Below are 23345 nucleotides of genomic sequence, written 5' to 3'. Positions count from 1 at the left end.
TGTGTGCCGAAGCCCCGAGCCCGGGCGCCAACACTTGGAGCCTTGTTCTAGAAATGCAAATTGTCAGATGGCAACTGCAGAGCTCAAGGTAGGGGAAGCTTTCCCACCCCCCTCTCCCCCCTGCACCTCCCCCAAGGGCTGCTCCTTTCCTTCAGATCAGATTTTCCTCCTGTGTAAATATTTGCAATGCGAAGCATTTCCTGCGGCAGGCAAAGGGGGGGAGGAGGTTGATCCCCACCCTGCTGCCTGAGGACCTGCTGCAGTGAGGCTTTGGGAGGTCCTCTCTCACAGGAGATGTGGCCCTAAAGGAAGCAGAGAATTAGAGAATGGGTTGGGTTGGAAGGGACCTTCGAGCTCAGCCAGTTCCAACCCCCACCTGCCATGGGCAAGGACACCTCCCCCCAGCCCCAGCTTGCTCAAGGCCTCACCCAGCCTGGCCTGGAACACCTCCAAGGAGGGGACAGCCACAGCCTCCCTGGGCAACCTGTGCCAGTGTCTCCCCACCCTCCCTGGGAAGAATTTCTTCCCAATCATCAGTCTCAATCTGCACTTCTCAAGCTTCAATCCATTTCCTGGCACTCCTAGTCCTGGTCAGAAGTCCCTCCCCAGCTCTCCTGGAGCCCCTCTCAGGTACAGGAAGGTTGCTCTAAGGGCTGCCTGGAGCCTTTTCTTCTCCAGGCTGAACAGCCCCAGCTCTCCCACCCTGTCCCCAAAGGGGAGGTTCTCCAGCCCTCTGCTCAGCTTTGTGGCCTCTGGACCCTCTCCAGCAGCTCCAGGTCCTTCTTGAGTTGGGGGCACCAGAACTGGAGGCAGTGCCACAAGTGGGGGTGTCAGCAGAGCAGTGTAGAAGAGGAGAGTCCCTTGGTGTCACTGCTTCAGCTTGCATTGGGTCAGCAGCCTCCATCACAGCCTTGCTTCTGCCTGCTCTGTTCCCCAGCAGGGAGACCCTAAAGCAGATGCAGAAGAGTTTAAGTGAAATTTGGTCTCATTTCTTTCCTGACCTCTGGAGCAGAAAAAGCATCAACTGGTCAGGGGGAGAGCTGCCTCCTCCAGGCAGGAGCTGTGGTTTTCCTGCCTGCTCCTTTTGGCCTCTGCAGTTGCTATTTCTGAAGGCTCCCCCTGGAACTGCTTGGCCGAGTTTCATCTCTTTCATTAGTGAGGTGGTGATCAATTGAGGAGGTCCTTGGGCTGGCAAAGCATAAAGCCACAGAGCAGCACAAAGAAGTTCAGCTGAGTATCACCCAGGGGGAATTCTCCTTTCAGGCTGCCCAGGGAGCTGAGCAGAGAGCTGATGATTGCTACCAGGCAGCCTCATAGTGTCCCCTGGACGCTGCTTGGAGGAGAATTTGTTCCCAGCAGAGCAGCCCAAGCTCAGCTCTGAGGTTTCCCATCCCCTGCAGCAGAGCAGGAGGAGGGAAGAAATAAATCACCTCTGGGAAGCCAAAGGAGAATCTTTCCTGCTTCTCAGTGGTGGTGTTTCCAAGAAAAGCATTAACTTGAGCAGCTGGAGACATCTGCCTCAAAGAAAAGGCTTTGGGGGAGGCTTGTCCTGCCTCCTGCACGTGTGCACATGGAAACACTGAGGAAGGAGCTTGAGGAAGGCAGACTGAGGCTGGAGACTGGAAAGACATTCCTGACAGGGAGGGGAGGGGAGGCACTGGAACAGGTTGTCCAGCTCCCAGTTCTGGGCTGGGAACTTCACAAATCATCATCTTTGCTGCATGGTGGAGGCACTGGAATGATGACCACAGCAATCTGCTTTGCTGGGCCATGAGAGCCTCCTCTCTGCTTTGGCCCACGCACTTTCTGCTCTTGGAGAGGCTGTAAGGCCTTGAGAAGGCTTTGGGGCCAGCTCAGGAGGCTTCAGGTCCAGCTCAGGAGGCTTTGGGGCCAGCTCAGGAGGCTTCAGGTCCAGCTCAGGAGGCTTTGGGGCCAGCTCAGGAGGCTTCGGGGCCAGATCAGGAGGCTTCAGGTCCAGCTCAGGCCTCAGGTCCAGCTCTCTGCCTTAGCCATTTCCAGTCACAAACTTCCACTCTCCCTCAGGAGCCCTTCAGGTCCCTCTCAGGAGCCCCTCAGGTCCCCCTCTGGAGCCCTTCAGGTCCCTCTCAGGAGCCCTTCAGGTCCCCCTCTGGAGCCCTTCAGGTCCCTCTCAGGAGCCCTTCAGGTCCCCCTCTGGAGCCCTTCAGGTCCCCCTCAGGAACCCTTCAGATCCCCCTCAGGAGCCACTCAGGTCCCCCTCTGGAGCCCTTCAGGTCCCCCTCTGGAGCCCTTCAGATCCCCCTCAGGAGCCACTCAGGTCCCCCTCTGGAGCCCTTCAGGTTCCCCTCAGGAGCCCTTCAGGTCCCCCTCAGGAGCCACTCAGGTCCCCCTCTGGAGCCCTTCAGGTCCCCCTCAGGAGCCACTCAGGTCCCCCTCTGGAGCCCTTCAGGTTCCCCTCAGGAGCCCTTCAGGTCCCCCTCAGGAGCCACTCAGGTCCCCTTCAGGAGCCCTTCAGGTCCTTCTCTGGAGCCCTTCAGGTCCTTCTCTGGAGCCCTTCAGGTCTCTCTCTGGAGCCCTTCAGGTCCCTCTCAGGAGCCACTCAGGTCCCCCTCTGAAGCCATTCAGGTCCCTCTCAGGAGCCCTTCAGGTCCCTCTCTGGAGCCACTCAGGTCCCCCTCTGGAGCCTCTCTCTAGCTGGCCACAGGAGCTAAACCTCCTCTCCATCTGAGTCTGAAGCCTCAGCAATGTTCTTCTCACTCCTCAGGCTTTGCTCTCCCTCCAATACCTTCCTTCTAAGGGCAGATCCTGCTCCCCACAGCTGGAATGGGCCAGGATCAGGTTTCTGCTGGCCAGGGGCAGGAGTTGCCCCCTTCCCACATCCCAGCTCCACGCTGAGTTTGCTGTTCCTCTGCTTCTGCACAGTGGTGGGAGGTGAAATGAGTTGCAGATGGGTCTGGCTTGGAAGAAAACAACTTAGTTCATCCTTGTCCCAGTGCCAGGCTTTTTGTTCCTGGATGTAGCTCAGGCTCTGCAGCTGACAGCAGGATTTATGGTAGGAAATGAAACAAATCTCAGTGTTGTTTCCATCCACATCCTTCAAAGGGATCTTCTATAGGCACCACTTGTCAGCTCCTCCTCCCTGTTCCTGCTCTGGTGGGGAAAGAGGGAGAGAATGGAAGTCATTCTGCTGGGAGGGAGAGTGGAAGTCTGTGACTGGAGAGGGCTAAGGCAGAGAGCTGGACCTGAAGGGCTCCTGAGAGAGACCTGAAGGGCTCCTGAAGGCTCCTGAGAAGGACCTGAGGGATCCTGAGGGGGACCTGAGGGGCTCCTGAAGGCTCCTGAGAAGGACCTGAGGGATCCTGAGGGGGACCTGAGGGGCTCCTGAGGGCGACCTGAAAGGGTCCAGAGGTGAACCTGAAAGGATCCTGAGGGGGACCTGAAAGGGTCCAGAGTGGAACCTGAAGGGCTCCTGATGGGGGACATGAAGGGCTCCAGAGAGGGACATGAAGGGCTCCAGAGGGGGACCTGAGTGGCTCCTGAGTGGGACCTGAGGGGCTCCTGAGGGGAACCTCAGGGGCTTCTGAGGGGAACCTCAGGGGCTTCTGAGGGAGAGTGGAAGTTTGTGACTGGAAATGGCTAAGGCAGAGAGCTGAACCTGATGGCTTCTGAGCAGGACCTGAAGCCTTACAAGGCCTTACAGCCCAATCCTCACAGGGTTTGGCAAAGAAATGGATGGAGGATCTCAAGAGTTCCAGGATCCTTCACTCAATGTCAGTCCAAACAGCATCTCCCAGGCTGCTGGGACTGGGAACCCACCCTGAGGCTGGCCAGGTGTGGGGGGCAGTCAGCCACTTCTGTGCTTGCAGCAGGAAGCCTCCTGGTCTGGGTTGTCCCTAGCAAAGGCAGGGGCTGAAGGGCTTGGGCAGAAGCTGGCAGGTCTGGCTTCTTTCCTGCCTCCCTGAGGCTGAAGGCACCAGACTTCTTGACTCCAGTAAGTGCTTGAAGAACCTGTCAAGGGCAGAAGCTTTCTGCTCACAGCCCTGAGGAGCAGCTCCCCAGCTCCTGCTCCTGCTTTGGGTGAGTTTTCCTGGCATGTGTGCAAGGTTTCTGCTCCCTAAGTGCCCTCAGAGGCATTCAGCACAGCATGGTTGCTTCAGCTAAACCTTTCCACGAGCCCTTGGGCTTAACCTGGGTCTTGGAGCAAAGCTGATGTGATGAAGGTTCCTCTTCCCTCACCCACAGAAATGATAATGGCCTTCCAAGATCTGAAGGGGGCTACAAGAAAGCTGGGGAGGGACTTTTGAGGGTGACAGGGAGGGATAGGACCTGGGGGGGGATGGAGCAAAACTAGAAGTGGGGAGATTCAGCTTGGCTGTGAGGAAGAAGTTGTTGCCCATGAGGGTGGTGAGAGCCTGGCCCAGGTTGCCCAGGGAGGTGGTTTGAAGGCCAGGCTGGATGTGGCTGTGAGCAACCTGCTGTGGTGTGAGGTGTCCCTGCCCATGGCAGGGGGGTTGGACCTGGCTGAGCCTTGAGGTCCCTTCCAGCCCTAACAATACTATGATTCTATTTGGACTCCAGATTGACCTGGAATGGGCTGGGGAGGGGTGGGCTGCACCCTTGGTGTGTCAGAAAGTCACCACCAGGGATGCCCTGAGCTGGGGTCTGCAAAGGCCCTCTGTAGCCTCCTCCTTTCCCCTCTCTCTTCCTGGGGAAATGAGGTGGAGCCTTCTCCTCTCTCTGCCTCTTTCCCCCCAGCCTACCAAGGGCTGTTAATCCCAACCAGATGTGACTGCCTGCTGAAATTTCCAGGATGAGGTCATTGTTTGCTATTCTGAGGCATCCCCATGATGACTTCTCCAAGCCAGGCTCTCTCCTGTCTGCTGTGCGGTTCGTGGCTCCCCCTGCACGTGTCTGGGGAGGGCTCCCTGGAAATGCTCCTTCAGGGTCTCACTTCCACACTGAGCACGTGGACTGGGGGCAGAGCTGCTCCTTGGTGGCAGAGTGTGGAGTAGCATCCATGGCTGGCTGAAGGCATCACACACAGTGTGCAAGGTCCCTTCTGAATCAGCCCCCGTGGCTCTGCAGTCCAAGAGGGCAGCTAAAGGCCAAGCTGGGCCTAGGTGCTGAGCTCCAGCAGTCCAACAGCAGAGGGGTTTGTGGCTTTTTGGTGCAGTTGGGGCATCCTGGGTGCTTTAAGGAAGAGGAAGAGAAAGCTGCAAGCTTTGCTCCAAATCCCAGAATCCCAGCATGGTTAGGGCTTGGGAAGGGAGCTCTGGAGCTCACAGAAGCATAGAATCAATAAGGTTGGAAAAGACCTCAAAGATCATCAAGTCCAAGCTGTCACCCAACACCTGATGACTGCTGAACTATGGCACCAAGTGCCACATCCAATCCCGTTCTGAACACCTCCAGGGATGCTGATTCCACCACCTCCCTGGGCAGCACATCATCCAGTCCCAGCCCCCTGCTCCAGCAGGGCTCCCACAGCAGCCTGCCCAGCAGCACAATGCCCAGGGGGAGTTGGAAGCTCTCCACACAACCTCTCTGGGCAGCCTGCTCCAGGCCTCCAGCATCTTTACACCAAAGAATTTTCTCCTCATGCTGATGTGGAATCTCCTGGGTGCCAGTTTGTGCCCTCTGCTCCTTGGCCTGTCCCTGGGCACCACCTCAGCAGAGCCTGGCCCCAGCCTCTTGTCCTCCACAGCTCCTTCAGCTCTTGCTGAGCATTGCTCAGCTCCCCTCTGGGGCTGCTCTTCTGCAGGCTCTCAGCCCCAGGGCTCTCAGCCTTTGCTGCTCACAGAGCTGCTCCAGGCCCCCCAGCAGCTTCCCAGCCTGCCCTGGACTCTCTCCAGCAGTTTCCTGTCTAAGCTCCCTGCTGTTTGTGCTCAGACCCTGTTTGGACACTGCCTGATCTCTGCCCCAGGACTCTCTGCTGTGTGTCTCTCCTTCATGAGCAGGATTGCAGCTCAGGCTGTACTGTGGATTCCCACTCCCATCTTTGCCTGCAGGAGGTGACCTCTTCACTCCCAGGTGACTCCTCACAGAGGGTCCTGGTGTGGGTGAATGGATCAGCCTTCAGCTGCAATGATAGGACTGAGGGGAATGGAGCAAAACTAGAAGTGGGGAGATGCAGATTGGCTGTGAGGGAGAAGTTGTTCCCCAGGAGGGTGGTGAGAGCCTGGCACAGGTTGCCCAGGGAGGTGGTGGAAGCCTCCTGCCTGGAGGTGTTTGCAGCCAGGCTGGATGTGGCTGTGAGCAACCTGCTGTGGTGTGAGGTGTCCCTGGCCATGGCAGGGGGGTTGGAAGTGGCTGAGCCTTGAGGTCCCTTCCAACCCTGCCAGTTCTGTGATGTTCTTAAGCCTCATTTTCTTCCCAGACATTCTTTTTTCCCCAGCTGTAGCTCTCCCAGTGCAGTTTTCCTGGGTTCCTAGGGCTCTGTCCTCTGTCTCTCCTTGCAGGATGTTTGCCAGCAGGAGGAAGCAGCACTATTGGCCCTACTCAATGGACTGCAGTGGGAATGAAGCTCACATCTCCAGCTGCAAGCTGGGCAACCACCTCCACGTGGATGCAAAGAAGAACACAACCTGTGAGAATGGGATGCCTGCAGTTGTCAGCTGTGTCCCAGGACGTGCCTTTGCCCCCAGCAGCCACAGTGGCTTCAGGAAAGCCTTCAGGCAGGAGGTGAGCAGGGAGCAAACCCAACCTCTCCAAACAGGAACAGCCTGAGGGGTGCAACTTCACCACCAGCAGCCACAAACCAGCCTCTGGTGTAAATGTCACAATCTCAGCACAGTGGGAGTGGGAAGGGAGCTCTGGAGCTCATCCAGTCCAATCCCCTTCTCCAGCAGGGCTCCCACAGCAGCTTGCCCAGGGGCACAATGGCCAGGGGGGATTGGAAGCTCTCCACACCAGGAGACTCCACAACCTCTCTGGGCAGCCTGCTCCAGGCCTCCAGCACCCTCACACCAAACAACTTTCTCCTCCTCTTCAAATGGAACCTCCTGGGTGCCAGTTTGTGCCCATTGCCCCTTGTCCTGTCCTTGGACACCCCTGAGCAGGGGCTGGCCCCAGCCTCCTGTCCTCAACAGCTTCTTTAGCTCTTGCTGAGCATTGCTCAGCTCCCCTCTGGGAGCTTCCACACTGAGCACATGGACTGGGGCAGAGCTGCTCCATGGTGGCAGAGTGTGGAGTAGCATCCATGGATGGCTGAAGGCATCACACACAGTGGGTGAGGTGCCTTCTGAATCAGCCCCCATGGCTCTGCAGTCCAAGAGGGCAGCAGAGTCTGGCCCCAGCCTCTTGCCCCCCACAGCTCCTTTAGCTCTTGCTGAGCATTGCTCAGCTCCCCTCTGGGGCTGCTCTCCTGCAGGCTCTCAGCCCCAGGGCTCTCAGCCTTTGCTCCTCACAGAGCTGCTCCAGGGCTCCTCAGCAGCTTCCCAGCCTGATCTGGACTCTCTCCAGCAGTTCCCTGTCCCTCTGCAACTGGGGAGCCCAGAGCTGGACCCAGTGTTCCATCTGTGGCCTCACCAGGGCAGAGCACAGGGGTAGTAGAACCTCCCTCCCCCTGCTGCCCACACTTCTCCATGCCCCCCAGGGATACCTTTAGCCTTCTTGGCCACGAGGGCACATTGCTGCCTCCTGGTGACCTTCTTGCTTCCTCTTTGTACTCCTTCCTCCCTCCAAGCCCTGCTGAGGCTCTGCCATGCTTCACCTCTGTCTGCAGGCTCCAGAGGGTGGGAGACTGCCTGTGGCTGCAGCTGGCAAGGCTGAGAGCAAGTAGGAAGCAAATCCATCTGTCAGGTCCCTGTTTGAGCTCCTCTGGCCAAGGCAGTTGAATTTGTGCCCAGTTGCTGCTGGGCTTTGCTGTTTCACAGCTACTTAAGCACTGCTGGGTTGCCTTTCCCAGAGCTCCAAGGGGAACCAGCAGGCATTTCCCCTCTCCCTGTGCCTTCTGCAAGGAAATGCCCAGGGGCACTGGGAAGCTGTCCTCCACAGAATCAACAAACAGGTTGGAAAAGACCTCAGAGATCATCAAGTCCAACCTATTACCTATCCCCTAACACCTCCTGACAGCTGAACCATGGCTCCAAGGGCCACATCCAAGCCTTTTCTGAACACCTCCAAGGACAGGGACTCCACCACCTCCCTGGGCAGCACATCCCAGTGGCCAATCTCTCTTGCTGTGAAGAACTTGCTCCTCACCTCCAGCCCAGGTTGGAGCCAGGTGGGGGTTGGTCTCTTCTCCCAGGCACCCAGCACCAGAACAAGAGGACACAGCCTCAAGCTGTGCCAGGGGAGGTTCAGGCTGGAGGAGAGGAGAAAGTTCTTCCCAGAAAGAGGAATTGGCCACTGGGATGTGCTGCCCAGGGAGGTGGTGGAGTCCTCATCCCTGGAGGAGTTCAAGAGGGGATTGGATGTGGCACTTGGAGCCATGGCTTAGCTGTCGGGAGGTGCTGGGTGACAGGTTGGACTTGATGATCTCTGAGGTCTTTTCCAACCTTATTGACTCTTTGATTCTATGATCCCTTCCTCTCTCTGTCTTCCAGCAACCCCTGGTGAGGCTGAAAGGAGGAGCCAACACTGGGGAAGGCCGAGTGGAAGTGCTGAAGAATGGGGAATGGGGAACGGTCTGCGACGACAACTGGAACCTGGTGTCAGCCAGCGTGGTGTGCCGAGAGCTGGGCTTTGGCAGTGCCAAGGAGGCCATCACAGGGGCAAGGCTGGGCCAAGGTAAGAGCATGGAGAGCTCCAAGGATCACCTGGGCTTTGCTCACCTCCCAGAACCTCTCAGGATTCAGAGCAGAGCACATTTTTACTGGGGGGGGGAAAGGGAGGTGTTTGTTCTGGGCACCAGGGATTTGCTCTCTACACTTAGGAAGTCTCTTGAGTCTAGGAGCTGGAAGCTGAATTGGTGACTTGGGAAGCTGGCTTTCTGCTCCCCAAGTGCCCTCAGAGGCATTCAGCACAGCATGGTTGCTTCAGCTAAACCTTTCCACCAGCCCTTGGGCTTAACCTGGCTCTTGGAGCAAAGCTGATGTGATGCAGGTCCCTCTTCCCTCAGCCACAGAAATGATAATGGCCTTCCAGGATCTGCAGGGGGCTCCAAGGAAGCTGGGGAGAGACTTTTGAGGGTATCAGGGAGGGATGGAGCAAAACTAGAAGTGGGGAGATTGAGATTGGCTGTCAGGAAGAAGTTGTTCCCCATGAGGGTGATGAGAGCCTGGCACAGGTTGCCCAGGGAGGTGGTGGAAGCCTCAGCCCTGGAGGTGTTTGCAGCCAGGCTGGAGGTGGCTGTGAGCAACCTGCTGTGGTGTGAGGTGTCCCTGGGCATGGCAGGGGGTTGGAAGTGGCTGAGCCTTGAGGTCCCTTCCAGCTCTGACAGTTCTATGATTCAGGATTCCTTGAAAGAATCAGAGAATGTTAGGGGTTGGAAGGGACCTCTGGAGATCATCCAGTCCAAACTCCCTGCCAGAGCAGGGTCACCCAGGGCAGGTCACAGGAACACATCCAGATGGGTCTGGAAAGTCTCCACACCAGGAGACTCCACAACCTCCCTGGGCAGCCTGCTCCAGGCCTCCAGCACCCTCACACCAAACAACTTTCTTCTCTTCTTCAGGTGGAGCCTCCTGGGTTCCAGCTACTCCCTGTTGTTCCTTGTCCTGTCACTGGGCATCACCCAACAGAGCCTGGCACCTTCCTCCTGACCCTCACCCCTCTGATATTGATAGACATTGATCAGATCCCTCTCAGCCTTCTCCTCTCCACACTAACCACCCCCAGGGCTCTCAGTCTCTCTCCACAGCAGAGCTGCTCCAGTCCCTTCAGCATCCTCAGAGCCTCCCCTGGGATCTCTCCAGCAGGTCTCTGTCCCTCTTGAGCTGGGGAGCCCCAAACTGGACACAGCATTGCAGCTGTGGTCTCAGCAGGGCAGAGCAGAGGGGCAGCAGAACCTCCCCAGCCCTGCTGGCCACACTTTCCTTGCTGCACCCCAGCAGACCATTGGCCTCCTGGCCACCAGGGCACCTTGCTGCCTGGTGATGCTGTGTTGAAGCTTTCCCTCAGACAGCAGCTCCACTAATTGCTGCTTTGTTACCACATCCATTGCTCTCCAGTTCTCTCTGTGCCTTCTCTAGACCCACCCCATGCTGCACTCCATTGCTAGAAGGCTCCTGGCAGAGACTCACTCCTGGATCCTAAGACTTTAAAATGCTTTTCAGATGCCCAGAACATGGATTTAGCTCATTATAAACAGAAGGGCACTTGAACAGCTCAGGGGCCAGGGTTTGGGTTTGGATTTCCTGTAGCTGGGAGCTGGTTGAGATCCCAAACCATGGCAAACTGGTGACTCCAAGCCTAAGGAACACCCTCTCCAACCACCTCCTGAGCCACAAGCCAGCCCTAAAGAAAAACACCACCAAGGCCTTGCCTGGGAGACTAAACTGCCTGAGGGAAATGCCTTGAGGCCAGGGTGGTTTGGAGAAGGGAAGGGAAGAGCAGCAGCACGTGGCAAGCACAGTGGTGGTGGCCAGAGGCTGGGGAGCTGTAAAACGTGACCTGTCCACTGGAGCTGCCAAACCAAACCCTCCTGTGGTGCTGTGCAGGGAGCTGCTGCTCTGCTTAGCTGCTGTAAGAAACAGCACAGCCCTGGTGGAGGCTGCTGCCACGTGAGGGACAGGACAGGCTGTTCCCTGCCACCTCCTGCAGCCTGGAAGCTCTCAGGCTGCAGCTTCCCACGCCATGTCCTTGCTGGGGCTGCTCAGTCCATCAGTGCTCCCTGGCCAGGCTGATCCTGCAGCAGCTGCATCATCACAGTGTGGTAGGGAAAGGAGAAGCTTTGGCCCAGGCTCAGCTCTCTGCTCCTGTGACCCAGGGAAGACTCCTGGCTGTTAAACTCGGTGTCCACCTTTGTGTTTGCAGCTGCTCCTCAGTGAGATTCCCCAGACTGAGTCAGGCTGGGGAGGACCCTCTAAGGTCATCCTGTCCAACCTCTCTGCAGGCTGCAGGGATGTCTCCAACCAGAGCAGGCTGCACCAGGGCTGATCTTGAATGTCTCCAGGGATGGAGCCTCAAGCACCTCCCTGGGCAGCCTGTGCCAGTGTCTCACCACCCTCACTGTGCAGAGCTTCCTCCTGGTGTCCAACCTAACTCTGCCCTGCTCCACTTTCAAACCACTGCCTCCCATCCATCCCTCCAAGCCCTTCTGAACAGTCCCTCCCCAGCTTTCCTGTAGGTCCCCTGCAGATACTGGCAGTCAACTCTAAGGTCTGCCTGGAGCCTTCTCTTCTCCAGGCTGCACACCCCCAGCTCCCTCAGCCTGTGCTCCCAGCAGAGCTGCTCCAGCCCTTGGAGCATCTTTGTGGCCTCCTCTGGCCTCACTCCAGCAGCTCTGTGTGGAGTCACTGTCATTGAAGGTGTTCAGGAGGAGACTTGCTGGGGTGCTTGGTGCCATGGGTTAGCTGTTTGGGTGGGTTGGATTGGTTGATGGGTTGGACACGATGATCTTGAAGGTCTCTTCCAACCTGGTTTGGTTTATTCTAATAAAGGTTTATTCTCCTGCTGGGGACCCCAGAGCTGGAGGCAGGATTGGAGGTGAGGTGTGAGCAGAGCAGAGCCCAGGGGCAGAATCCCCTCTCCTGCCCTGCTTGCCTACACTGCTCTGGCTGCAGCTCCCTCAGCCTGTCCTCACAGCAGAGCTGCTCCAGCCCCTTGGATCACCTTGGTGGCCTCCTCTGGCCTCACTCCAGCAGTTCCATGTCCTCCTCCTGCTGGGGTGATCCTGTGATCCCTGTGTTGTTAAACCCAGCAAACGTGTCCATGTCCCATTGAAAGGTCCAGGCTTGACTGGGAGCTGATCCCAGCACAGACACCCAGCCAAAAGGTCATGGCTGGTGAATTCTTTCAGCTGAAGTTTGTAAATTATGCAACAATGGAAACTTGGCTTCTCCTGGGGCTCTTCTGTGCCTGAGTTCCAGAGGCTGCTGGCAGGGCCAGGACACTGAAACAGCTACTGATCATTTTTCAGCTTTTTGCTTTATGTTTTACCAGAAATCACTGGGATTTTGGGGGGTGGTTTTGTTTTGGCCAAGGAGCAGTGTGGTTTGAATTCTAGAGGCCAATTGTAAGGAGAATTTATGGAGAGCAGCCCTGAGGAGAAGGGCTTGGGAGTGCTGGGTGAGCAGAAGCTCAACAGTAGCCGGCACCAAGCCCTGCCCTGGGCTGAGCCCCAGCAGTGTGGGCAGCAGGGGCAGGGAGGGGATTCTGCCCCTCTGCTGTGCTCTGCTGAGACCTCCCTGCAGTGCTGGGGCAGCTCTGGAGTCCTCAGCACAGACAGGGAGCAGAGGAGGCCACAGCAATGCTGAGAGGGCTGGAAGGGCTCTGCTGTGAGGCCAGACTGAGAGAGTTGGGGTTGTTCAGCCTGGAGAAGAGAAGGCTCCAGGGAGACCTTCTGGTGGCCTTCCAGGATTTGAAGGGGGCTACAGGAGAGCTGGGGAGGGACTTTGTACAAATGCATGGAGTGAGAGGATGAGAGGTGATGGCTTCAGATTGGAAGAAGCTGGACTGAGATTGGACATGAGGAGGAAATTCTTCCCCAGGAGAGTGGTGAAGCACTGGAACAGGTTGCCCAGAGAAGCTTTGGAGGGTTCAAGCCTGGCAGTGTTCCCTAGCCTGGAGAAGAGGAGGCTCAGGGGAGACCTTCTTGCTGTCTACAACTCCCTGAAGGGAGGTTGTAGCCAGGAGGGGGTTGGTCTCTTCTCCCAGGCAATCAGCACCAGAACAAGAGGACACAGTCTCAAGCTGTGCCAGGGGAGGTTTGGGCTGGATGTTAGGAAGAATTTCTTCCCAGACAGAGTGATTGGCCATTGGGATGTGCTGCCCAGGGAGGTGGTGGAGTCACCATCCCTGAAGGTGTTTAGGAAGAGCCTGGATGAGGCCCTTGGTGCCATGGTTGAGTTGATCAGATGGTGCTGGGGGATAGGTTGGAGTGGATGATCTCAGAGGTCTCTTCCAAACTGGTCTGGTCTATTCTATTCTTCTATTCATCTCTTCCAACCCAAACCCATTCCATGCCTGCAGCCTACTAACAAACTGTTACTGGCCACTCCTTCACCAGGCAGTAGCATGGAGAGAAGCTCAGGACTCTCTTTTCTCCTTTCCCTCCCCTAGGCATGGGCCCAATCCACCTGAATGAAATCGACTGCACAGGCTTCGAGAAGTCCCTCACGGACTGCAAGTTCAACACAGAGTCCCAGGGCTGCAACCACGAAGAAGATGCTGCTGTGAGATGCAATGTTCCAGCCATGGGCTTCCAGAACCAGGTGAGCAGCCTGAGAGGCTCTGCTGGAGCTGGGATCTGCTGGAGCTGGGATCTGCTGGAGCTGGGATCTGCTGGAGCTGGGATCTGCTGGAGAGGGTCCGGCGGAGGGCTGCGAGGATGATGAGGGACTGCAGCACTGCCTGGGGAGGAGAGGCTGAGGGCCCTGGGGGTGGTTAGTCTGGAAAGGAGAAGGCTGAGAGGGGATTTAATAAAGGTTTATCAATACCTGAGGGCTGGGGGTCAGGAGGGAGGGGACAGGCTCTGCTCACTTGCTCCCTGGGACAGGGCAAGGAGCAATGGATGTAAGCTGCAGCACAGGAGGCTCCACCTCAGCACAAGGGGAAACTACTGTAAGGGTCCCAGAGGCCTGGGGCAGGCTGCCCAGAGAGGTTGTGGAGTCTCCTTCTCTGGAGCCTTTCCAGCCCTGTCTGGATGTGTTCCTGTGTGCCCTGAGCTGGATTCTATGCTCCTGCTCTGGCAGGGGGGTTGGACTCGATGATCTCTTTGGGTCCTTTCTAACCCCTGACATCCTGGGGTGCTGTGGTGAGCTGTTTCCATCCTACAGCATCAGAGAAGCCTACAAGGCATTGGCTTGGAAGGGACCTTTAAAGGTCTTGAGGCCTCCCTTGCAGGATGTCTGGGTAGGAACTGTTTCACCTGTGCCTACTCAGGGTAGATTTTGACATCAGCATTGGGCTGGGGAAGGGTAAATGAGGGAGGTGGTTCCCTTTTGTGCTGAGCTTTGAGCTCCTCCACTCACTCACAGCCCTCTGCCATGCTTGAAGTGGCACTTCAGCTGCAACCTGTGCAGTGGCCCTGTGAAGCTGGAGGTTGTCCCTCTGACCCTCTCCTGCAGAAAAAGAGGCTGAGGGGAGATCCCTGCACTCAGCACTGCTGAGGACACACCTTCAGTTTTGGGCCCCTCACTCCAAGAAGGACATTGAGGAGCTGGAACAGGCCCAGAGAAGGGCAACAGAGCTGGGGAAGGGTCTGGAGAACAGGGCTGGGGAGGAGCAGCTGAGGGAGCTGGGGGAGGGGTTGAGAGGAAGCTGAGAGGAGACCTTCTGGCCCTCTACAGCTCCCTGAGAGGAGGCTGGAGCCAGGTGAGGGTTGGACTCTTCTCCAAAGGAACAAGCAATAGGACTAAAAGAAATGCCCTCAAGTTGCCCCAGGGGAGGTTTAGGCTGGACATTAGCAGGGACTCCTTGACTGAAAGGGTTCTCAAAGCCTGGAAGGGGCTGGCCAGGAGAGGTGGCTGAATCCTCATCCATGGCAGTGCTTCAGAGCCACAGAGGTGTGGTGCTGGGGGCCAGAGAGGTGTGGTGCTGGGGGCCAGAGAGGTGTGGTGCTTGGGGGCCGCAGGGGTGTGGTGCTGGGGGCCACAGAGATGTGGTGCTGGGGGCTGCACAGGTGTGGTGCTGGGGGCCACAGGGATGTGGTGCTGGGGGCCAGGGAGGTGTGGTGCTGGGGGCTGCACGGATGTGGTGCTGGGGGCTGCACAGGTGTGGTGCTGGGGGCCGCAGGGGTGTGGTGCTGGGGGGCAGAGAGGTGTGGTGCTGGGGGCCGCAGGGGTGTGGTGCTGGGGGGCAGAGAGGTGTGGTGCTGGGGGCCGCAGGGGTGTGGTGCTGGGGGCTGCAGGGGTGTGGTGCTGGGGGCTGCAGGGGTGTGGTGCTGGGGGGCAGAGAGCTGTGGTGCTGGGGGCCGCAGGGATGTGGTGCTGGGGGGCAGAGAGGTGTGGTGCTGGGGGCCGCAGGGGTGTGGTGCTGGGGGCTGCAGGGGTGTGGTGCTGGGGGCTGCAGGGGTGTGGTGCTGGGGGCCAGAGAGGTGTGGTGCTGGGGGCTGCACGGATGTGGTGCTGGGGGCCGCAGGGATGTGGTGCTGGGGGGCAGAGAGGTGTGGTGCTGGGGGCCGCAGGGATGTGGTGCTGGGGGCCGCAGGGGTGTGGTGCTGGGGGCCAGAGAGGTGTGGTGCTGGGGGCCGCAGGGATGTGGTGCTGGGGGCCAGAGAGGTGTGGTGCTGGGGGCCAGAGAGGTGTGGTGCTGGGGGCCAGAGAGGTGTGGTGCTGGGGGCCGCAGGGGTGTGGTGCTGGGGGCCAGAGAGGTGTGGTGCTGGGGGCCAGAGAGGTGTGGTGCTGGGGGCCGCAGGGATGTGGTGCTGGGGGCCAGAGAGGTGTGGTGCTGGGGGCCGCAGGGGTGTGGTGCTGGGGGGCAGAGAGGTGTGGTGCTGGGGGCCAGAGAGGTGTGGTGCTGGGGGCCGCAGGGATGTGGTGCTGGGGGCCAGAGAGGTGTGGTGCTGGGGGCCGCAGGGGTGTGGTGCTGGGGGGCAGAGAGGTGTGGTGCTGGGGGCCAGAGAGGTGTGGTGCTGGGGGCCGCAGGGATGTGGTGCTGGGGGCCGCAGAGGTGTGGTGCTGGGGGCCGCAGAGGTGTGGTGCTGGGGGCCGCAGGGATGTGGTGCTGGGGGCCGCAGAGGTGTGGTGCTGGGGGCCGCAGAGGTGTGGTGCTGGGGGCCGCAGGGATGTGGTGCTGGGGGCCGCAGAGGTGTGGTGCTGGGGGCCGCAGAGGTGTGGTGCTGGGGGCTGCAGGGATGTGGTGCTGGGGGCTGCAGGGATGTGGTGCTGGGGGCTGCAGGGATGTGGTGCTGGGGGGCAGAGAGGTGTGGTGCTGGGGGCTGCAGGGATGTGGTGCTGGGGGCTGCAGGGATGTGGTGCTGGGGGCCGCAGGGATGTGGTGCTGGGGGCTGCAGAGGTGTGGTGCTGGGGGCCGCAGGGGTGTGGTGCTGCGGGGCACAGTCTGGTGCGGAGGGGCAGAGTTTGGCACTGGGCTGGGTGGTTGGACTTGCTGGGGGACAAGCTCAGTCCTAAGCAAGCCGAGCCCAGCAAGCCCCCCCCGGCGCTCCTTGCAGCTGCGGCTGAGCGGTGGCCGCAACCCCTACGAGGGCCGGGTGGAGGTCCTGGCGGAGCGCAACGGCAGCCTGCGCTGGGGCACGGTCTGCAGCGAGAACTGGGGCACCGTGGAGGCCATGGTGGTGTGTCGGCAGCTGGGGCTGGGCTTTGCCAGCCAGGCCTTCCAGGTGAGTGTCCCCCGCCCCCTGCCCGCCTCCCGGCTCTGCTGGCCTCTGCCTGCTTGGGTTGGACAGCCTGCGGGAGGAGGAGGAAGGCTGGACAGCCTGGGGGAGGAAGGTTGGATAGCCTGGGGGAGGAGGAGGATGGTTGGACAGCCTTGGGGAGGAGGAGGATGGTTGGACAGACTGGAGGAGGAGGAGGAAGGTTGGACAGGCTGGGGGAGGAGGAAGGTTGGATAGCCTGGAGGAGGAAGGTTGGATAGCCTGGGGGAGGAGGAGGATGGTTGGACAGCCTGGGGGAGGAAGGTTGGATAGCCTGGGGGAGGAGGAGGATGGTTGGACAGCCTGGGGGAGGAAGGTTGGATAGCCTGGGGGAGGAGGAGGATGGTTGGACAGCCTGGGGGAGGAGGAGGATGGTTGGACAGCCTGGGGGAGGAGGAGGATGGTTGGACAGACTGGAGGAGGAGGAGGAAGGTTGGACAGGCTGGGGGAGGAGGAGGAAGGTTGGACGGGCTGGGGGAGGAGGAGGAAGGTTGGACAGGCTGGGGGAGGAGGAGGAAGGTTGGACAGGCTGGAGGAGGGGGAGGATGGTTGGGCAACCTGGGGGAGGAGGAGGAAGGTTGGACAGCCTGGAGGAGGGGGAGGATGGTTGGGCAACCTGGGGGAGGAGGAAGGTTGGACAGCCTGGAAGAGGAGGAGGAAGGTTGGACAGCCTGGAGGAGGAGGAGGAGGAAAGTTGGACAGCAGCCTTCCTTTGAGCTTTGAGGGTCACTTCCAACCTGATGCCAGCTGTGAATAAACTGGCAGCCACAGCACTGAGCCTGAAGGCACTAACTGGAGAGACCCTGAGGGCTCAGGATGCCCTGGAGGCAGAGGGCTGGAGCTGCCCATGCTGCTGCCGCACCAACCCCTCCATGCCAGCTGCTTCCCCGAGCTGAGCCACCTGCCCAGCTGCCAAGCAGAGCAGAGCTGAGGACAGCCACGTCCCATGAAGGCTGAGGACAGCTCCTTTCCAGCTGCCTGCCTCTTGTTGACACAACCCTGAGAGCCCAGCGAGGACCAAGCCATTTTTTCCTTTGGCTGAGGCTGCTGCTATTTAGGACAGAAAAGTTTTCTCCTTGCCTGGCCCAGCTGCAGCAGCTCCAGGAGCATAAAGCTGCAGTGTGCAGCACAGGGCAGGCTGGGGGCGGGGGGGGGGGGTGTTGCTAAGAGGGTTAACAACCAGCCTGGTGCCACGGGAGCAATGGGACAGATAGGTTGAGCTTGTCCTGGAAACCTGCTCCCACTCCTGACAGCAACAGATCTGTCTGGTGGGGGTGGGTTTGGGTGGGGGTTGGGGTTATTTTTTGCCCCTCTCACTTTTCATCCCTCCCCTTCCCCCAAGCTTTGCAACTGCAGCTTCATCAGGCTGCAGAGTGCTTGGGTTTGGCAGGTTTTGCTTGGGTGGGGGAGGTAATTTTCTGTCCTTCTCACAAGCTTTGTAAAGCTGGGGGGTGGAGAGGAGCAGGGAGCGGGGTTGGAGCATCTCTGGGTCCCCCCCTTACAAGGAAAAGAGGCAGAGCCCAGGGTGGGCAGAGCCCCTCAGCCCTGCTTCCCCTGCAGCGTCTCCTTTCTGTGGCACTGCCAGCGTGGCTCTTCATCCTGCCTCCCTCCTCTGCACGCCAGGGGTTACTTGTGGCCCTCCCAAGTGCACAGATGTCACAAGACAAATGTGGTTCAGTTCTGGGCATCACTCCCAAAGGCACAGCCTAGATGGCTTAGGACAGCCCAGGCATGAATTCATCAGCTGGATGGGTAGAGCAGGGTGGAAAAGTGAGCTTGAGCTGGAAGCAAAACAAGCAGAGATGGAAGCCAGCTCAGCCACGGGGAGAGAGGGATGGAGACCAGCTCAGCCACGGGGGGAGAGGGCTGGAGACCAGCTCAGCCACGGGGAGAGAGGGATGGAGACCAGCTCAGCCACGGGGAGAGAGGGACGGAGAGCAGCTCAGCCACGGGGAGAGAGGGATGGAGACCAGCTCAGCCACGGGGAGAGAGGGACGGAGAGCAGCTCAGCCACGGGGAGAGAGGGACGGAGACCAGCTCAGCCACGGGGAGAGAGGGATGGAGACCAGCTCAGCCATGGGGAGAGAGGGATGGAGACCAGCTCAGCCACGGGGAGAGAGGGATGGAGACCAGCTCAGCCACGGGGAGAGAGGGATGGAGACCAGCTCAGCCACGGGGAGAGAGGGATGGAGACCAGCTCAGCCACGGGGAGAGAGGGCTGGAGACCAGCTCAGCCACGGGGAGAGAGGGATGGAGACCAGCTCAGCCACGGGGAGAGAGGGCTGGAGACCAGCTCAGCCACGGGGAGAGAGGGATGGAGACCAGCTCAGCCACGGGGAGAGAGTGATGGAGACCAGCTCAGCCACGGGGAGAGAGGGATGGAGACCAGCTCAGCCACGGGGGGAGAGGGCTGGAGACCAGCTCAGCCACGGGGAGAGAGGGATGGAGACCAGCTCAGCCACGGGGAGAGAGGGCTGGAGACCAGCTCAGCCACGGGGGGAGAGGGCTGGAGACCAGCTCAGCCACGGGGAGAGAGTGATGGAGACCAGCTCAGCCACGGGGAGAGAGGGACGGAGACCAGCTCAGCCACGGGGAGAGAGGGATGGAGACCAGCTCAGCCACGGGGAGAGAGGGACGGAGACCAGCTCAGCCACGGGGAGAGAGGGACGGAGACCAGCTCAGCAACTGGCATAAGGGATGGAGACCAGCTCAGCAACAGGGAGAAGGGATTGACACCAGCTCAGGACAAGGAGAGGGTTTTGCTTAGCACTGGTCAGACCTTCAGGGCATACAACATGGGACTGGGATTCAAAAAGCCCCAGGCTGCCCAGCCTTCCTCTCGGGCTCCTCTCCTCCTCTCCAGCATCTGTCTCCTGAGCCTTAGGCTTCCCTGAAGGGAAGATGCAGGTCCCAGGGTGGGTGAACATTCCTCATTAAAGCCTGAATTGTCTGAAATGCCTTCTTCTGCCCAGGAAACCTGGTACTGGCATGGAGATGTCAGTGCTGACAGCGTGGTGATGAGCGGAGTCAAGTGCTCGGGGACGGAGATGTCCCTGGCCCACTGCCGCCACGACGGAGCTGAGGTCTCCTGCCCCAGAGGGGGAGGTCGCTTCGGTGCTGGGGTGTCCTGCTCAGAGAGTGAGTAACTGGGGGAGGGCTTTAGGCTGTGCCTCTAAAATTGTTCACAGATCTTGAACAGAAAAGTAGTAGAAACACTGTCACAGGTTGCCCAGGGGGGTGGTGGAAGCCTCATCCCTGGAGTTTCGGAAGGCCAGGCTGGATGTGGCTGTGAGCAGCCTGCTGTAGTGTGAGGTGTCCCTGATCATGGCAGGGGTTTGGAACTGGCTGAGCCTTGAGGTCCCTTCCAGCCCAACCCATTCCATGAATCTTGGAGATCTTTTCCAACCTGAAGCATTCCAGTGGATGTCAGGAAGAAGTTGTTGCCCATGAGGGTGGTGAGAGCCTGGCACAGGCTGCCCAGGGAGGTGGTGGAAGCCTCCTCCCTTGGAGGTGTTTGCAGCCAGGCTGGATGTGGCTGTGAGCAGCCTGCTGAGGTGTCTCTGCCCATGGCAGGGGGGTTGGAAGTGGCTGAGCCTTGAGGTCCCTTCCAGCCCTGACAGTTCTGTGATTCTGTGATCTCTGAGGTCACTTCCATCTGAAACTTCCTGTGAATTTCCAGCAGCTAAGTGTAGCTGAGAGCTGTCCCTGCCCATGGCAAGGGGGTTGGAGCAGATGATCTCTGAGGTCTCTTCCACCTGAGTGCTGGAAAAAAATCATAGAATCATGAGCTCCCTTCCAACCTTTGACAATCCTCTGCCCATCCCAAAACCCTTCCTAACCTTCCTTTCCCTCCCTTCCAGCTGCCCCTGACCTGGTGCTGAACGCCGAGCTGGTGGAGCAGACGGCGTACCTGGAGGACAGGCCGATGTTCATGCTGCAGTGTGCCCTGGAGGAGAACTGCTTGGCCAGCTCAGCTGCCAACACCTCCCTCACCTCGGGCTACCGCCGCCTGCTGCGCTTCTCCTCCCAGATCCACAACAACGGGCAGTCCGACTTCCGTCCCCGCAACGGGCGCCACGCCTGGGTCTGGCACGACTGCCACCGGTGAGCCCCTGCCCCCTGCAGCTCCCCTTGCGGCCAGCCCCTGCCCCCTGCAGCTCCCCTTCCTGCGAGCCCCTGCCCCCTGCAGCTCCCCTTCCTGCGAGCCACTGCCCCCTGCAGCTCCCCTTGCGGCCAGCCCCTGCCCCCTGCAGCTCCCCTTCCCACCCCTTCTGCTGCCCCAAGGGAATTCCAGCCTGCCCCTGGCCCCTGCAGATCTCCTTCATAGAATCATAGAGTTGTCAGGGTTGGAAGGGACCTCAAGCATCAGCCAGGTCCAACCCCCTGCCATGGGCAGGGACACCTCACACCACAGCAGGTTGCTCACAGCCACATCCAGCCTGGCCTTCAAAACCTCCAGGGATGAGGCTTCCACCACCTCCCTGCTGCCCCAAGGGAGTTCCAGCCTGCCCCTGGCCTCTGCAGGTCTCCTTCCATCCCTCCCTGCTGCTCTATGGGGAAGTGGTTTGTTATGGGAGCACAGGGTTGAAATAGAGTAATGGAATGGGTTGGGTTGGAAAGGAGCTTAAAGATCATTGAGTTCCAACCCCCTGCCATGGGCAGGGACACCTCCCACCAGCCCAGCTTGCTCAAGGTCTCACCCAGCCTGGCTCTCAACACTGCCAGGCTTGGAGCCTCCACAGCTTCTCTGAGCAACCTGTTCCAGTGCCTCACCACCCTCCTGGGGAAGAATTTCCTCCTCATGTCTCATCTCAGTCCAGCTTCTTCCAGTTGGAAGCCATCACCCCTTGTCCTGTCACTCCCAGCCCTTGTCAAAGGGCCCTCCCCAGCTCTCCTATAGCCCACCTCAAACCCTGGAAGTCTGCTCTGAGGTCTCCCTGAGGCCTTCTCTTCTCCAGGCTGACCACTCCCCCACTCTCCCAGCCTGTCTTCATAAGAGAAGTTGCCCAACCCTTCAATAATCTTTGTGGCCACCTCTGGACCTGCCCTAGCAGGTTCAAAGCTCATCCAGTCCAGCCCCCTTGCAGTCAGCAGGGACATCCCCAGCCAGAGCAGATTGTTCACAGCCACAAACGACCTGAGCTGCAGTGGTGCCAGGGATGGGGCAGCTCCAGCCTCTCTGGACAACTTGGGCCAGGCTCTCAGCACCCTCAGTGTAACAAAATTCCTTCCTCCCCTGCAGTGAAGGTCAGGGCGTGAAGCAAACATTGGCTCCTGCCCCTGCAGCCAGGTTGGGCTGGGTTGGGATGTTTGCAGAGCTCAAACCTCAGGAGGTCAGCAGGGTAGGAGGAAACCCTGAGCAGTGTCTGCGTCCTGAGCCTGCTGGGAAGGGGCTGGAGGACCAGATGGGCACCACAGGGACCTGAGCACGTCCCAGGCCGGTTCAAACGCTTGGAGCAGTTGGGGAGCGACTGTGTGAGTGAGGTGAGAGTGGGAGAGGAGCAGGGAGAGGCCAAGAGCCAGCTGTGTGTTTCAAACTGGGCTCTGTTTATAGGGAGGAGGAGGAACAGCTCAGATCCTCTTCAGTCTTTCCAGGCTGGGAAGAGCAGAATGTAAACGCTTCGGGTTCAGGCATTTTTCAGGAGCTGAGTCAGGCTGGAGAGCCTCAGACTTTTCTGAGAGGCAGCCAAATGAGGCAGCCTCAAAGCTTGGCCACTGCAGGATGTCTCTCTCCTCTTCCCCAGCTGCCCCACTCCCATTGCTGGGAGCTCCTTGGAAGGTTGGGCTTTATAAATAGAATAGAATAGAATAGACCAGGTTGGAAGAGACCTTCAAGATCATCACATCCAACCCATCATCCAACATCATCTAATCAATTAAACCATGCAACCAAGCACCCTGTCAAGTCTCCTCCTGAACACCTCCAGTGATGGGGACTCCACCACCTCCCTGGGCAGCCCATTCCAATGGGCAATCACTCTCTCTCTGTAAAACTTCCTCCTAACCTCCACCCTAAACCTCCCCTGGTGCAGCCTGAGACTGTGTCCTCTTGTTCTGGTGCTGGGTGCCTGGGAGAAGAGACCAACCCCCACCTGGCTCCAACCCCCTTTAAGGTAGTTGTAGAGAGCAAGAAGGTCTCCCCTGAGCCTCCTCTTCTCCAGGCTAAGCAACCCCAGCTCCCTCAGCCTCTCCTCACAGGGCTGTGCTCCAAACCCCTCACCAACTTTGCTGCCTTTCTCTGGACACCTTCCAGCAAGTCAACCTCCTTCCTAACCTGAGGGGCCCAGAATTGGACACAGGACTCAAGGTGTGGCCTAACCAGTGCAGTGTCCAGGGGCAGAATGACCTCCCTGCTCCTGCTGGCCACACTGCTCCTGATGCAGAAGCAGAGGAGAAATGGATTAGTTTGAGCTGAGCATCACCCAGAGCCTGCTGTGCTGCTGAGGGGTCTACAGCATCTCCTCTCCTGACCTCATCTCCTCACTGCTGCTGGAGTGCTGCTGCTAGCCTAGCCCAGGCTGAGGTGGCCTTAACACCTCCCCACTGAGGATGGGGAGCTGTGTGAAGCCAGCTGCTGGCCTTGTGTAGGTAGATGTGAGCAGGACAAGTGCTGGGAGAAGCTGCCTCCAGCTGGTGGCAGGTTTCTGCCCAATACATTCACATTTCTGCCTCTGGAAAAAGAAATAACTAAATACATTAAATAAATCAATAAAATTAATTAGATAGAAGTGGAATAACTTGAAATAAATTAAAGAGGAGAGGAGAGGAGAGGAGAGGAGAGGAGAGGAGAGGAGAGGAGAGGAGAGGAGAGGAGAGGAGAGGAGAGGAGAGGAGAGGAGAGGAGAGGAGAGGAGAGGAGAGGAGAGGAGAGGAGAGGAGAGGAGAGGAGGAAAGGGAAAGGAAAAGGGGAAAGGGGAAAGGAAAAGGGGAAAGGGGAAAGGAAAAGGGG

At 58.8% G+C, this 23345-nt stretch overlaps 1 protein-coding gene across 4 annotated transcripts in view; it reads left to right on the top strand.

Moving 5' to 3' along the window:
- The window catches only part of LOXL2 (lysyl oxidase like 2), an 86448-nt gene that overhangs the window by 50056 nt on the left and 13047 nt on the right, over positions 1–23345 (top strand). For all 4 annotated transcript variants that reach the window (XR_010989548.1, XR_010989547.1, XM_068156466.1 and 1 more), the window contains 6 exons: positions 6438–6660; positions 8526–8709; positions 13144–13295; positions 16196–16363; positions 19369–19534; positions 20257–20500. Coding sequence is in view for 2 of the 4 variants with exons in the window: in XM_068156466.1 (XP_068012567.1) it covers positions 6438–6660; positions 8526–8709; positions 13144–13295; positions 16196–16363; positions 19369–19534; positions 20257–20500 (1137 nt within the window). In the remaining 2 variants the exon portion in view is untranslated. The remainder of the gene's footprint in view (positions 1–6437; positions 6661–8525; positions 8710–13143; positions 13296–16195; positions 16364–19368; positions 19535–20256; positions 20501–23345) is intronic.

The sequence above is a fragment of the Melanerpes formicivorus genome, unplaced genomic scaffold (genome assembly GCF_026170545.1).
Source record: "Melanerpes formicivorus ecotype bairdi unplaced genomic scaffold, bMelFor1.0.p_v2 SCAF_34, whole genome shotgun sequence".
NCBI classification, from domain to species: Eukaryota; Metazoa; Chordata; class Aves; order Piciformes; family Picidae; genus Melanerpes; species Melanerpes formicivorus.
This window is presented reverse-complemented; position numbering and strand designations above follow the sequence as displayed.